The sequence below is a fragment of the Mesoplodon densirostris genome, chromosome 14 (genome assembly GCF_025265405.1).
Source record: "Mesoplodon densirostris isolate mMesDen1 chromosome 14, mMesDen1 primary haplotype, whole genome shotgun sequence".
NCBI lineage: Eukaryota > Metazoa > Chordata > Mammalia > Artiodactyla > Ziphiidae > Mesoplodon > Mesoplodon densirostris.
The window spans coordinates 25,840,307-25,856,019 of NC_082674.1; the positions used below are offsets into that span (position 1 = coordinate 25,840,307).

A 15,713-nucleotide genomic window follows, 5' to 3' on the forward strand; every position below is an offset into this window, starting at 1 on the left:
CGGTCCAGTGGTTAAGACTCCGCGCTTCCAGTGCAGGGGGCACGGGTTCAATCCCTGGTCAGGGAACTAGGATCCCACAGGCCGCACAATGCAGCCTAAATAAATAAATAATTTTTGTAAAGGCTAATCTCATATATTCCCTGTTTTGGAAAATAAAGTTATTTTCATTAAAAATGCTACTTGGGGGGGGAGGGATAAATTGGGAGATTGGGGTTGACATATACACACTACTATATATAAAATAGATAACTAATAAGGACCTACTGTATAGCACAGGGAACTCTTCTCAATACTCTGTAATGACCTATCTGGGGAAAGAATCTAAAAAAAAGAGCTGATATATGTATATGTATAACTGATTCACTTTGCTGTACAGCAGAAGCTAACACAACACTGTAAATCAACTATACTCCAATAAAAAAATTTTTTAAATGCTGCTTATGTTATTAATATGGAATGGGTTTATTACTGTTATTTTAAATGAATTAAAAGTAAATACTTCTAATGTTTCTCAGTTTTAGTTTCTAATTTGATAGGTATTAATAGACATAATCCACATAAAAGTTCTTTGAAGTTATCAGTAATTTTGAAAAGTATAAAGGAATTCTGAGACTGAAAAGTTTGAAAACAACTGCTGGAGATTTGATGATACTTTATTTAGCTATTCACCTCTGGATAACCTTACTGAATGCATCATAACTATCTTCCTTTGAAGAACCAGAATAAACACTGAGAAAAAAAGGAGGTATGATAGGTAGAATAATAACTCTCTGTTGTAATATGAAAAGATCTTCAATTGTTAAATTTGTTAAGTACAAAAAGGCAAAGGATAAGACAAAATATGAGATACTGGCATTTATTACACTTCAGCTTCCATTTGCTGAAAAGAGGGAGAAAATGATGACGTGTCCATACGTGCTTATATATGCATAAAGAAACACCAGGCACTCGAGAAACCAATAAAGGCAAATACCTATAAGGGAAGGGGAATATGGAATACACAGAAGGGTACAGGAATGAGACTTCTCAATGAATATCTTTAATTTTTAACATACAAATGTATTCAAAATATTTTAATTTATAATTTAATTAAAACAACATAATCCTAAACCAATATTAAGCCATAATTCAAATGTATTTTCAATTTTGACGTTGCTCTGACCTCAGAAAAACAAAAAATTTTACTCTTTTTTTCAGCTCCGAGGCAAAACAGTATCACTAGCAACTAAATACTCATGCCAGAAGAATAAGTATCTCATTTCTAAAACACAAAAGGGAAATGTTTTTTTAAACTTATAAATAAATCCATCATCTGAAAAAAAATAGTAATGAATAAAGTAATTATAAAGAAAATATTAGGAGTTTCCTGGTGGTCTAGTGGTTAGGATTTGGCGTTTTTACTGCCGTGGTCTGGTTTCAATCCTTGGTCGGGGAACTGAGATCCCGCAAGCCACACAATGCGGCAAAAAAAAAAGAAAAGATTCAGGTAAAACCATGAAATCAGCAGTTATTTTAATTCTTTTATACTTAAAAGATGTCATTGACAGAATTAAAAGCAAAATTAGATACTGCACAAGAAAAAAATCAGTGAACCTGAATATAAAGCAAAAGAAATTATCCAAAAGGAAGCACAGAGGAAAAAAAGGAAAAAAATAATTCTCAGTGAACTGTGGGACAATATTAAGATATCTAACATACTTTTTTTAATTTGGAGTCTAGAAAACAAAGGAAGTGAAAAAGAAAAATATCTGAGATGATAATGATGACTGCTTTTCCAAATTTGCTGCAAACTACAACCCACACATCTGAGAAACTTGACAAATTCCAAACAGGATTAAATTCAAAGAAAATTATTCAAAGGCACATGATAATAGACTAGCAGGAAAATGTTAATAATTTTTTTAAAATCTTAAAGCAACTAGAGGAAAAAAGACACCCTATATTCAGAGGAACAAATATTTAAAAATCACATAATTCTCAGAATCTGTGCAAGCCAAAATACAACAGAACATTTATAAAATGCTAAAAGAAGTAATGTCAACATACCCACTGAATTCAATACCTACCAAACTACCTTTCAAAAATGGAGTAAAAAAGCTACAGAAATCAAAACAGTATGGTAGTGGGAATTCCCTGGCGGTCCAGTGGTTAGGAACCTGTGCTTTCAAAAATAGGCAAAGGACCTGAAAACACACTTCTCCAAAGATGATATACAAATGGCCAATAAACACATGAAAAGGTGTTCAACATAATTAGTCATTAGAGAAATACAAATCAAAACCATAACAATACAAATTCACACTCATTAGGATGATTATCCAAAAAAAGGAAAATAACAAGTGTTGTCAAGGCTGCAAAAAAAATGGAACCCCCAAGCATTGCTGGTAGGAATGTAAAATGGTGCAACTACTGTGGCAATCAGTTTGGTGGTTTCTCAAAAAGTGAAACACAGAATTACTATATGACCCAGCAATTGTACTCTTAGATAGATATCCAAAAGAATGGAAAGCAAGACTCAAGTGGATACTTGTACACCAACATTCATAGCACTATTATTCACAAAAGTCAAAAGGTAGAAACAACCCAAATGTCTATCAACAGATAAATGAATAAACAAACTATGGTATATCATACAATGGATATTATTCAGCTTTAAAAAGGAATTCTGATACCTGCTACAACATAAATGAACTCTGAAAACATGCTAAGTGAAATAAGCCAGACATAAAAGGACAAATATTGTATGAATCCACCTAAATGAGGTACCTAAGATAGGTGAAATCATAGATAAAGAAAGGATAAGAGTGGTTGCCAAAGCTGGAGGAAGGAGTCAGTAGGGAGTTAAGTGTTTAATGGGTACAAAGTTTCAGTTGGAACAGATGAAAACATTCTAGAGATGGATGCTGGAGACGGTTGTATTGGATTGGCCAAAAAGTTCATTCCGTAACATCTTACGGAAAAAACCCAAATGAACTTTTTGGCCACCCCAATAAATAATACAAATGTACTCATGCCAGAGAACTGTACACTTAGAAACTGGTAAAACAGTAAATTTTGTTATACATATTCTACCACAATTTTTTTAAGTGTCTTTGTATAGCTGGGCCTTGCCAGATAGTTTATGCTACAATGTGATTTATGGTGAACTCCTCTTTTTGTTCTCCTGCTACCCTGGGCCACACTGTATCAGTGTGACCTCTGCAGGAGAGAGGGGGGCTGGAGACTGAGTAGCTAAGGTCAGTCACAAGCTTGCTCCATGCCTACATGACCAGCCCCCAATAAAAACCCTGGATACCAAGGCCTAGCTGTGCTTCCCTGGTTGGCAACACTGCACACTTGTTGTCATGCGTCACTAAGAGGACAACTGGACTCTCACACTTGGTCTCTCCTGCACTCCACTGTACTGTATGCACCTTGTCCTCATTTTAACCTGTATTCTTTCTCTGTAATAAACCCCGTCTGCAAGTATAACAGCTCTGATCCTTCTAAACAATCATCAGACCTGAAGGTGGTCTTGGTGACCCTGACACATATGGAAAAGCATATACCATATATATATTAACCGTGAGAAAGCTGGATTGGCTTCATTAGTACAAAACAAGGAACACTTTAGAGCAAAAAATATTACCAAATATAAAGAAGAACATACACTGTGATAGTCAATTCATCAACAAAGTATAATCCCTAACAGGTATATCAAATAACAGAAAGTCAAAAAACGTGAAACAACAAATCAACAAAACTAAAAGAAAAAATCGACAAATCCAGAATTACAGTTGGAAATTTCAAAACTGCTCTCAGGAACTGACAGGAAAAAAAGGAAAATCAATAGGAATGTAGAGATTTAAATAACCCAATTAACATTTAGAGAGCAATCTACCCCACAACGACAGAAAACATACATTATTTTCAAACAGACACAGAACACTCACCAAGACAGACCATGTAATAAGCCATAAAACAAGTCTCTTGTTAGTTGTCTGGGCCCAACAGAGAAAAACAGATGCAACATTTCCTAAACTTATTTGACCATAAACCCTTTCTGCAAAGGCATCTCCAGGGACTGTTTCTCAGAACACTTTGGGAAAACCTATCCCATTCATTCTCAACATCTCTCCCTAATTGTCCTCCTGGTTGTGACTAAGGAAATAAGGGAGTCAATAAATATACCTTTTCCTTGACTACCAATCCAGGATTAATCAATGTTATGCAGTGCACACAAAAGTCCTAAGGCAGGAATAAGCTTGAAATATTTGGGGAACAGCAAGGGGGCCAGAATGGCTGGAACAACATAAGGTAAAGGACAAGTGGTAGAAGATGAAATCAGAAAGTTAAGCAGAGGTCAAAGCATATAAAACCTTCTAAGCCTTGGCCAGGATTTTTAAGTGTGATTTTAAGTATGATAGGATTTTGAGAAAAGAATATTATCTTATTTACATTTTTAAAAGAGCTCTCAGGCTGCTGTGTAAAGAACAGAATGGAAACTAGGCAACCAGTTAGGAAGCTCTGGCAGCAGCATAAGAGATGGCTAAGACCAGAGTGGCTTAGACCAGATTAAATGTGTTTGTCAAAGAAAAAAAGCCCAGAAAAATCTACATAAGTTGTGTTGAGATGCCTTAAAGCATTTTCCCTACTTGGCTCCCAGGACATTTCATTCTCTTCCTCATGAGAAGCTTAATCTATCTTCCTTACATGATATCCCTCACCTCTTCAACCTCTTCAAGTTGGAAATGTTCCAAGGCTCACTCACAAACCTCTTTTTTTCTGGCTACTCTGATTCCTATGGTGATTTCATCCAGACACTTGGCTTTAAATGTTATCTACATAATGATAATTCCCAATTTTAAAGCTCCACCCTAGGCCTCTCCCCTAAACTCCAGACTCATGTATCCACTTAACTATATAGTAAACATCTCAAACTTAACAAACCAAAATTGAGCTCCTAACCTTCCCCCTCCAAACCTGTTTCTGTTAAGTCTTCCCTTTCTCAGATAATAGCAACTCCATTATTGCAATCTCAGGGATAAACCTTAAGAAATATCCATGACTCCTCTCTTTCTCTCACACTCCACTCCAAGTATATCAGCAAATTCTTTCGACTTTACCTTCAAAATATACCCAGTAATGAACCACTTCTTACCCACTTTCCACAGCTATTACTCAATCCAAGCCATCATCTGTAACTTGGATTGCTACTTTCCTCTTAACTGTTGGTTCAGCCCTTGCCACTGCCTTCACCACTCCCCAACTGTAGTCTACTCTGAACATGGCAGTCAAGTGGTTCTAGTAAGTCTAAACTATAATAGATCATGTCACCAACTGCTCAAAACTTTCCAATGGCTATCTCACTCAAGTAAAGGACCTTACAATGGTCTTACAGACCTAATGTCATCTGACCACAACACCTTTGTGCCTCTGCTCCAGCTATTTATTTTCCTCTTAATCTCATGTCAAACTACTCTGCCCCATGTCACTCCATTCCAGTTGCAATAACCTTCTTGCATTCCTCAAATACTCCAGGCCTGCTCTAGCCACAGGACCTTTAAACTTGCTGTACCCTCGACCTAAAACTATCTAGCCCCTAACCCCTAAAATTATCTAGAATGCAAGGCTTGTTTTTTCACCTACTTCAAGTCTTCACTCAAATGTCAGTTCAGTGACGTCTACCCTGTCCTTGCCATTTAAAATTTCTCCCACTCTTGGGGACTTCCCTGGTGGTCCAGTGGCTAAGACTCTGCACTCCCAATGCAGGGGGCCCGGGTTCAATCCCTGGTCAGGGAACTAGATCCCACATGCCACAACTAAGAGTTTGCATGCTGCAAATGAAGATCCCGTATGCTGCAACTGAAGATCTTGCATACTGCAACGAGGGTCCCTCATGCTGCAACGAAGGTCCCACATGCCACAACTAAGACCTGGCGCAGCCAAATAAATAATTAAACAAATAAATATTTTTTAAAATAAAAATAAATAAAATTTCTCCCATTCTTTAACATTCCTTATGCACCAGCTCTGCTTTATTTGCTTTATAATTCTCCATAGCATTTTCCTCTATCTAACATACTATGTGTTCTACTTACTTACCGTATTTATAGTCTGTCTCCCCCAACTAGAATATAAACTCTAGAGATTTTTGTCTGTTTTCATCTCCTGCTATGCACCTAGTCCCTAGAGCAGTACCTTTCACACAGAACTGAGTTTGTCCAATACTGAATGATTGAAAGTTAAATTAAGCCTCTGCAGAAGTGTCAAGTTTTGTTAGACCCAATTCAAATCCTAGGACTAGAGTAATTAAAATATACCAATTCCTTTGTCTATTTATACCATATGAATAATATTCAATATTCTTAAGTGCTTTTAGTTATGCTTTTATTTTATAATATATTTAACCTGACAATTATAGAGGTGCTTACTGATTCCAAATAGTTCAACTTCTTACTTACTCTGGCATCACTATAAATAGAAAGAACACCAGGCTTCAGCTACAAGTCCTAGGTTCAAATTCTAGCTCTACCATTTACTAGTAGTATGACTCAGGCAATTTAGCCTCCTTCAAGTCTTAGTTTCTCATCAATAAAATAGAAAGGTGGGGATGGATTAAAGACCTGCCTGCCTTACCTATCCTGCACCTAATCATAAGATTATTGTCAAAATGTATGAGTCAAAAATTTTGAAAGTCAAAAATGTATGAGAGGGCTTCCCTGGTGGCACAGTGGTTGGGAGTCCGCCTGCCGATGCAGGGGACACGGGTTCGTGCCCCGGTCCAGGAAGATCCCACATGCCGCGGAGCGGCTGGGCCCGTGAGCCATGGCCGCTGATCCTGTGCGTCCAGAGCCTGTGCTCCACAACGGGAGAGGCCACAACAGTGAGAGGCCCACATACCAAAAAAAACCCAAAACAAACAAACAAACAAACAAAAAAAAAATGTATGAGAAAATGCTTTATAAACTTTTTGACTTTTGAAAGTCAAAAATGTATGAGAAAATGCTTTATAAACCATAAATAATAATACATAAGTATCAGTTAAATGTCTATATTGTAGTTTGGGAAAAACCTGAATGGAACAGAAAAGTTCAGTGTTTGGGGCAGCATATCTCATCATACCTCCCTGCCCCTAACATTTAACTCTAGTTTTGGAGTCAGACTGGCTCTTCCACTTACTTACTACACCTTAAGCAAGTTACTCAACCTCTCTGAGTCATTGTTTCCACATCCATAAATGGAGAAAATACCAACCTTGTAGCAGCCTTTTGAAGATGAGAGGTTATATAGACATAAATGTAATGTAACTACAGAATACACTTAACAAATGACATTTTTATTTGTTGTCTTGACCTTCTTTAAAATGGACAAAAACCCAAAAGTATGTAATATAAACTACACTATGGAGGTAGGGAAGATGATTTTTGACTTGGAAATTGCATGTGAAAGGATAAGAAGGAAAGTGAGAAAGAGGTAATCAAGCAATAATCTCAACAGTTTACCTATTAAATTTGTTCTTTCCTTCTTGCCTTTCTCCAAGGTTAAATAATAGGATGAGACGCAAAGATCATCATACAGAAAACCATATTTAGTAACCTAAAAAAGTTCATTTCAAAACTAAATATTATATAGTATTTTCTCTTCAAAGGAGAATATTTTTATCAGTTTTTTAATTTCTCACACACCAAGATATATTTTGACACTCTAGAACTCAAGGTACATGCCAAAAAAAAAAAGTTGTGGTTTTCCAATTATAGAACCCTGATATAATTTTATTAAATATATTTAGAAATATGACAGAAAGAATTAAAACAACTTAAAAAATAAAACTGCTATTAAGATATATACCATACAAACAGTTCAAGAATGCTTTATGAAATCATTAGACTTTGATATATTTTCTCACTTCTATGACACTAGTAATTATAAGGTATAACAACCACTTTCCGGGGGGGGCGGGGACCTCCCACATTAAATATACACTTAAGATATAAAACATACCAATTTCAGAAAACATTAAAATGTGATATATTCCTCTGAGATGGTGAAAACGTTCTATTTCTTGAGCTAGGGTATAGTTACACAGAGTATATTTGTGGATATTCATCAAAGTGTACACCCATTTTGTACACCCATTTATACTTTTTCTATATGTACATTTATTTCAAAATAAATTTATGTAATGTACCACAACCATACAGATACAGCTATCAACCAGATGAATTACTGATCTTAATATGAAAGGTGAAAAAATAAAGCTTTTAAAAGAAAACATAGGAAAGTTAACTTCATGACACTGAGGTAGGTAGAGATTTCATAAATGGAAACAGAAGAACTTCATGACACTGAGGTAGGTAGAGATTTCATAAATGGAAACAGAAGAACACTAACCAGCTGATAAACTGGACTTCTTTAAAATTAAGAACTTCGACTCACCAAAATACCAAGATCCTGAAAAAGCTACAGAGTAGAAGATATCTGCAATACATATACCTAAAAAGACTATATCCAGAATATATAAAGAACTAAAAATCAATATGAAAAAAGTAAATTCTCTAGTATAAAAAGGGCTAAAGACTTAACAGACACTTCACAAAAGCAGAAGTCCAAATGACTAATAAACATGGGGCTCCTAATATGAAAAGGTGCTCAACTTCATTAGTCATCAGAAAATAAAATCAAAACTACAACGCAATACCACTACACACCCTTCAAGAAAAACTAAAAATAAAAAGACTGACAATACCAAGTGTTGGCAAACATGTGGAACAACTGGAATTCTCTCATATACTTCTGGTGGGAGTATAAGTTTGTAAAACCACTTGGCAAAACTTCAGCAAAATCTACTAAAAATGAACATACCATAGCCATAACCATGACCTAATAATTCCACCTAAGGTACATACCCAACAAAAATGCATATATACATTCATCAGGAAAAAGAGTATAAAAATGTTCAAAGCAGCAAAACTGTAAATAACAAAAATGTCCATCAACAGTAGAATGGATAAACTGTGGTTTATTCACAGAATAGAACACAACAACAAGAATAAACAAACTACAGTATAACATGGATTAATCTCATAAATGTAATGTTGAGCAAAAGAAGCTCAAACAAGTTATACTACATGACTCCACTTATACAGAGTTCAAAAACAGACAAAACTTTTCTATGGTCGTAGAATACAAGGAATACAGTGTGAGTTGGGAATTCCACTACTGATATTTATTGAGCTGGGTGCTAATTACAATGACACGCCCATTTTGTGAAACTTCATCTAGCTGTACACTTTTCTATATGTATGTCGTACTTCTTTAAAAATCTTACATTAAATAAGGTCCCCAACTAGTGAATCATGATTTCCAATCTTTTCCTACCACCAAGATTCTTCACCTATACTACGCTCAGAGACTTAACTAGCAATGGTCCTATATCACCCACAATGTTCTTAGGAATTTAAATGTCAATATCTCTGTCCATATCTACTATATGCTAAGCCCTTTAATGTTCACTTGTTCAGATACTTATTAAATTTATGTACAAATCCTGTGCTTGCTGAGAACTTGGGGTACAAAAAAATTAGTAAGACATAGTTCCTGTCTTCTAGGAGTTCATAATCTTATAGAAGACCACATACACAGATAACAAGGTAAATATATAGAGATACACACAGGATATTATGGGAACACAAAGGAGCATCAGAAACAGCCAGGGGGAGGTAAGGCATCAGGGTAGGCTTCTAGGAGGTGTTAACACCTGAGTCCTTAAAAGATGAGAAGGAGTTATCCTGGCAAAGTGCATTCCAACACAGGAAACAGCTTAAATAAAAACACAGTGATAAGAAACAGCACAGTGTATTTAAAGAAACAATGAACAGCTGCTAGACAGTTGCAGAAGCGTAGTAAAAGGGAGAACTGGGATGGGGTTGGGGGAAGTGGCCAAAGAGTAGGAAGATGCCAAGTCATGAAGAGACTTAGACCTTATCCAACAGGAAAGATGGGTCAGTGAGATTTATGCAAAGAAATTATGTGGTCAGATAGATTCTTCAGGGAGCAATGTAGAGGATGGACTTAAAGGGAATAAAGTTGGCAGAAAGAAGGACGGTTAGGAGGTAGTTATAACTGTCCAGACAGAAGATGATAAGGGCTGAAATAATGAAATGAAAGATACAGCAAATCCGGAAAAAATACAGAGTACAGACACATTATGCTGCTGACCTAGAGACCACATTTTGAGAACCACAAATATACACTATGGGTTGACAATTTTTTTCTGTAAAGGCCCAAATAAATAGTAAATATTTTAGACTTTACAGGCCACATACAGACTCTATTTCACTTCTTGGTTCTTGTTTGTTTTTTAAACCCTTCAAAAATTAAAAACCGGGCTTCCCTGGTGGTGCGGTGGTTAAGAATCCGCCTGCCAATGCAGAGGACACAAGTTCGAGCCCTGGTCTGGGAAGATCTCACGTGCCATAGAGCAACTAAGTCCATGTGCCACAACTACTGAAGCCTGCACGCCTGGAGCCCATGCTCCGCAACAAGAGAAGCCACAGCAATGAGAGGCCCGCTCGATGCAACTAGGGAAAGCCCACTCGCAGCAGCGAAGACCCAACGCAGCCAAAAATAAATAAATTTTTTTTAAAAATTAAAAACCATTCTTTGTTAGTGGACTTTACCACACACACACAAAAAAAAGGCCACAGGCTGGATTTGGACTGCAGACATAGTGAGTTTGCTGATCCCTGCTGTATACCCATAAAGAAGCAAGGATTAACCTTCTTATGAGATTAATTTTCCTAAAATGCTACTTGCATATCAGTCCCCTACTCAGAAACTTCTGCACTGGTCCTGATTACCTACTGCATAAGTTAAATCCCTATGATGCATAGCATTCACAGGCATCTACACTCTAGCTCCAACCAGGCTCGCGAACTACACCCCATGAGAACCTTCCATTCTTATTAAATTGGCCTACTTACATTTACCTGCCTCTGTATCTTTGTGGTGTTCCCCAATGTACTTTCTCCCTTTTCAAATCTACTCAAATACCCTTCCTTCAAAGCATAATTCAAATCCTTTGAAGTGATTACACCCTCGTCCAAACTCCTAAAAGCACTGCCTCAATTTATCTGATATTTATTTTCTGTCTTGAGTTACTACACTTCAGAGAGAGACTTTTAAACTTGAGTAATAATTAGGGTGAATTTATCCTCCAATATCTTCTTGGAGGGCAGGGAATACTGGATACTTTTATCAATGGATCTAGCATATAACAAGGGGTAAATAAAAACGAAGGTGTGTATGTAGATATATAACACATATATGTATACACACTTTTTTTTTCTGAACTAGCTATAACTGAAGCAAATGTTATTTCACCATTTTATCTGTAATTGAGCACTTTAATTCTATGGATACAATCTGAATGCTGTAGAATTACAGAATGACAATCCAAAAGCACATCTGTCTCTCTCCTACTACATGTTTTTAGGCCTAGTTTAAGGGAACAATAATAATACAAGTAAAATTTTTCCAATGGTCAAAGTTATCAATCTAGATACAATGGGGTCTAGAAGTCACTAGATCAAGTCAAAATTTACTTACGTATATTTTTATTCATCTTTAAAATATGAAATCAGCTTTTATAACTAAATTGCCTTTTTTTTCTTTTAAATTTGGCAGCGATGCATGGCTTGCGGGATCTCATTTCCCTGACCAGGGATTTGAACCCGCGCCCTCAGCAGTGAAAGCACAGAGTCCTAACCACTGGACTGCCAGAGAATTCCCCTAAATTGCTTTAAATTCACCCTAATTATTACTCAAGTTTAAAAGTCTCTCTCTCTCACACACACACACGCACGCACGCGCGTGCCACACATGGTCTGAATTTTTTTTTTTTAACAGTAAGGTTCTCCATGACAATTCACATTACCAAAATTGCATTACTGATTTCATTCAGAATTTAGGGAAATAAGAATATATTTTAAAATTTTAAGAAAGTTGTCCACTTTAGTTCACTACTGATAAATAGTTTTAATCAAAGAATGTTTTCAGCTGGATTAAAGGATTCTTATATTTGAGATTACTGAAGAAGTCTTTTCAGGTCTGAAGTGTGAGAACTATGCCTAATTTTACTATGCAAAGAATGTTCAAGAATCTATAAAAATTCCTCCAGAATCATCTGGCCACATTTTCAGTGCAAAAGTTTAAAACACTTTTGAAAGGTATAGAAAACAAAATAAATTAACCAAAAAGTGGCCATGAAAATGAAAACTGTGACTTTTTAAACTCTTCAAAACACATTGAAGAAAAAGTTTAGTGACTCACAACCCTGAAAAGACTATTATTCATTAATAAATTTAATAGTAATAATGCATTGATTGGAGGACAAAACCAGGAGCCAGGGACTCCCATTCCTGTTTTGCCACTGGTTTGTACAGAATCTTGGGCATATCCCCATAAGCTGAACAAGAAAGGCTTAACTGACATGCTAAGGTTGTGAGAACTGATGAAATGTTTATGAAGCACTTTGGAACCGTGAGGGAAGCCACTATAACCATCAAAAGTCATCTGCTTAATGAAAAACTGTAGCTACCTGTTAGGCTTGCATATCCTTTATGTCTTCTTAACACAGCAAATCTTCAGTGAGTCAGTAAAGTGCATGTATTTAATGAGCGAGCTTAGCAACCTCAGAGAAATGAATTTACTTGCAAATCTTTTTCTCACAACCCATGTCTCTATCCAACCCAACTATTTGCAAAGGGAAACATGATCCGACCCACACTAAAGATTTGGGTCTAGGTATTGATAAGCCAATACCAAATGACTAAAAATTCAGGAATCACAGTGGAATTTTGTCAACTTATCAGAAATGTGACTCCTGAAAATAATCCCAGAAAACAGTCGTTCTAACAAGAGCTTTATTAAAGCGAAAGTCCCTACACTCTCTTACCTAAAGAGCTCTGAAGTATTTTTGGACAGTGTCGATAGAAGACTAAACTCGCTCAAAACCGGACCCAACGCGTTAGGTAGTTCCAGCACCTGCTTGGTGTTAAGCGACTGGAGACTGGGAGGCTGCTCAGAAAAAAGTGCTGATGCCATCTCCAGCTGCCCCTTTCGTGAATGACAGTAACAATGAAAACACTGACAAAAGAGCTAGGAGGCCACCCCAAGCCTCTGCTTAGCAATACTTCTACCCTACCCCCAACAGACAGAGCAGCAAACCCCAGAAAGGGGCCTCCTCTCACAGACCTAACATGCCCAGACCCTGCCTCTGGTCTGGCAATGTCAAAAAGTACTACCTTTCACTTCTCTCAAGACGGCTGAGCACCTGAAAGGTGAGGGGGAAATGCGGCCTCTCGTTCTGAACTGCCAAGGGGAGCGGGAGAAGACTGCCGGGCAGGAGGCGGGCGAGCACAGCCCGTGTGCACCCCGGGAGACTAAGAAGTCCCCGGGTCGCGGGCGCCGCTCGGAGCGCCGTGGGGAGGAGAGGCGAAGAGAGGAGACGGGAGGGGAGGGGACGGGAGGGGAGGGGAGGGGAAAGGAGGAAGGCGCTTCCCTCCCGCGGCCGGAGGGCGGAGGGTCGCTCGGCTCCGCACGGAGGGAGCAGGGCTCGGGCGCAGGGTGAACCGTCCCCCCGGGGGGTGGCTGCGGCCGGCCGCCCGCTTCCCGGGAGCCGGAGGAGGCGACAAGTAGGCTCGGTCGGGGAGCACATTCTTTCCTCGACCCTGGTCCTGAGGGAGGGCGCAGGCTGACGAGGCGGCAACTCTCCCTCTCGCCCAACTCCCGGCAGAGCGTGAGGGCGGCCGACCCCGGGCTGACCGGCGGGATGCCGCCCGGGTGGGAAGGCGGCGAGGCCAGCCTCCGGCCCGCTCCCTCCCCACGCGGTCCGCGGCCGGCGGCCGTCAGCGCCCTCGTCCCTCCCGCCGCCGCGCGGGGCCGGGCCGCCGACCTCGGCCGGCCGGGCGCGGGGCCAGGCAGCGGCGGCGGAAGGGCCGGCCGGCCTGGGGCCCTACCTGAGGCTGTGTACCAGCTCCCGGCGTGACTGGCTTCCCGGCAGACCACTCGGTTGGACATCTTGGTGCCTGTGCCGCCTATGGTGCACGAGGATGAATGAGGAGGCGGCGGCGGCGGCGGCAGGAGCGGCTCCGCGAGGGGACGAGACACCGCGGGCCCAGCCCAGGAGGAGGCGGCAGCGGGGAGGGGATCAGCCCGGCCCAGGAGGAGGAGGAAGAGGAGGAGGCGGCGGCCCGGGAGGAGGAGGAGATGGCAGCCGGGGCGGTGGCGGCGGCGGCGGCGGCAACAATCACCACAAACTCGGGCGGCCGCCGGAAGACGGGGCCCGCGGCGGCCTCACCGAAGCCCGGAAAGCCCTGGCCCCGGCCCCCGGAGTCGCCGCTGCTCCCCAGCCGGGGCTGGTTCCGCCGAGCCACCCCCACGGCCCCCTCCCCTCCCTGTCGGCCTCCCGGAGCCACCGCTGGTGACCCCACCCCCGTGACTCCGCGCCCGCCCCCTCCCCCCACCCCCCGCGGGACTCCCCGCACCCACCCCCACCCCCGGCGGGGCCCTCCTGCCCGCCCGGCTGCCGGCCCGCCGGCCCCGCCCCGCCCCGCTCCTCCTCCGGCCGCACGGCGAGGTTAACGGCGGACACCGGACAGGCCACACGGCATCTGGGGTCGGGCGGCCCCGCTGGGAGACAGCGGCGGCTGCAGCTCCGCGCACACAAAAGCCCAGGGCCGGGGCCTGAACCGGGGAAGGCAGACCCGGAGAAGAGCCAACGCTTCCTTACTCGCCACTCTAACGGGTCCTGCCCACTGAGCATGCCCAGCAGCCTCTGCCAGGCCCGCCGAGGAATCTCGACGTGCGCGGTCCGCTCTCCGGGGTTTAGCGGCAGCAGAGGCTGGGAGGGGGAGGGCGCGGGGAGTAGGACGCAGCCGCAGGGCAAGCCCCCTCCCCCAACCAACTTCCTTAAACGCAGAGCACCCAGGGCAAGACGGTGCGGCTTTCCACGTGGAAAGTCTCCTGTCTTCCCCGCCACACACAGGAATCCTTAGTGGATGCTCACCCCCAAGGTTTCACTACTAGGCACGCAAGTCTGTGGCCACGATGGGAAGTTCATTTGTAGAAGCAGGCATGTGGTAGTGTGCCCGTGGTCCTGCAAATGCTACTTTTTGCTTCACCGGGCCACTCTTACCGTCTAATCATGGCTCTGACACTGTAAACAGTTATCTTGTTTCAAGTTATATTTATGTAATTGCATGTCAACTCCGTAACTAGACTACAGTGTGATATAGCTAGCCTCAGTTTTCTCATCTATAAAATGGGTATAACAATACTCAAGGTGTGTCCCTAGGATTATGAGTTAATAAATGTAAAGAGCCTGATAGAGTAGTCATACAACAAACATTATTTCCAACCCTCCATTATCTTTTAAATCCCACGTGTCAGGAACAAAGAATTACGTTAAAATTATACAAGAATCACAGCAAAGTAGAATATCTTGGAGCTCCAAGGAAATGTTATGGAGTAGACCATTCCAAAACTGGGAAGAGAGTAAGAGAAAGTTGCATACCTTCAATGAAAGACTTGGAGTTAAAATCATAAAAATTGTTATATCTGAATTTCACACTAAACAGATCCCCGGTAGAGTCCAAAACAAACGACTGACTGCTTAATTTTCAAGTTTTACTAGTGTCATATAATAGATTTTTTTTTCAGATACTATATAG

General features: G+C 40.8%; 1 protein-coding gene across 3 annotated transcripts in view; it reads right to left on the reverse strand.

Moving 5' to 3' along the window:
• The window catches only part of MEMO1 (mediator of cell motility 1), a 130,378-nt gene extending 115,557 nt beyond the window's left edge, over nucleotides 1–14,821 (reverse strand). Inside the window, exons 1-2 of one of the 3 annotated variants that reach the window (XM_060117042.1) lie at nucleotides 14,533–14,821; nucleotides 14,001–14,078 (exon numbers count right to left, since the gene is read on the reverse strand). In XM_060117042.1, the coding sequence (XP_059973025.1) occupies nucleotides 14,001–14,078; nucleotides 14,533–14,806 (352 nt within the window). In that variant the 5' untranslated portion in view covers nucleotides 14,807–14,821. Of the gene's footprint in view, nucleotides 1–14,000; nucleotides 14,337–14,532 lie in introns of those variants that run through there. The other 2 variants (XM_060117041.1, XM_060117040.1) reach the window with 2 other exon arrangements.
• Nucleotides 14,822–15,713: the final 892 nt, after the last annotated feature.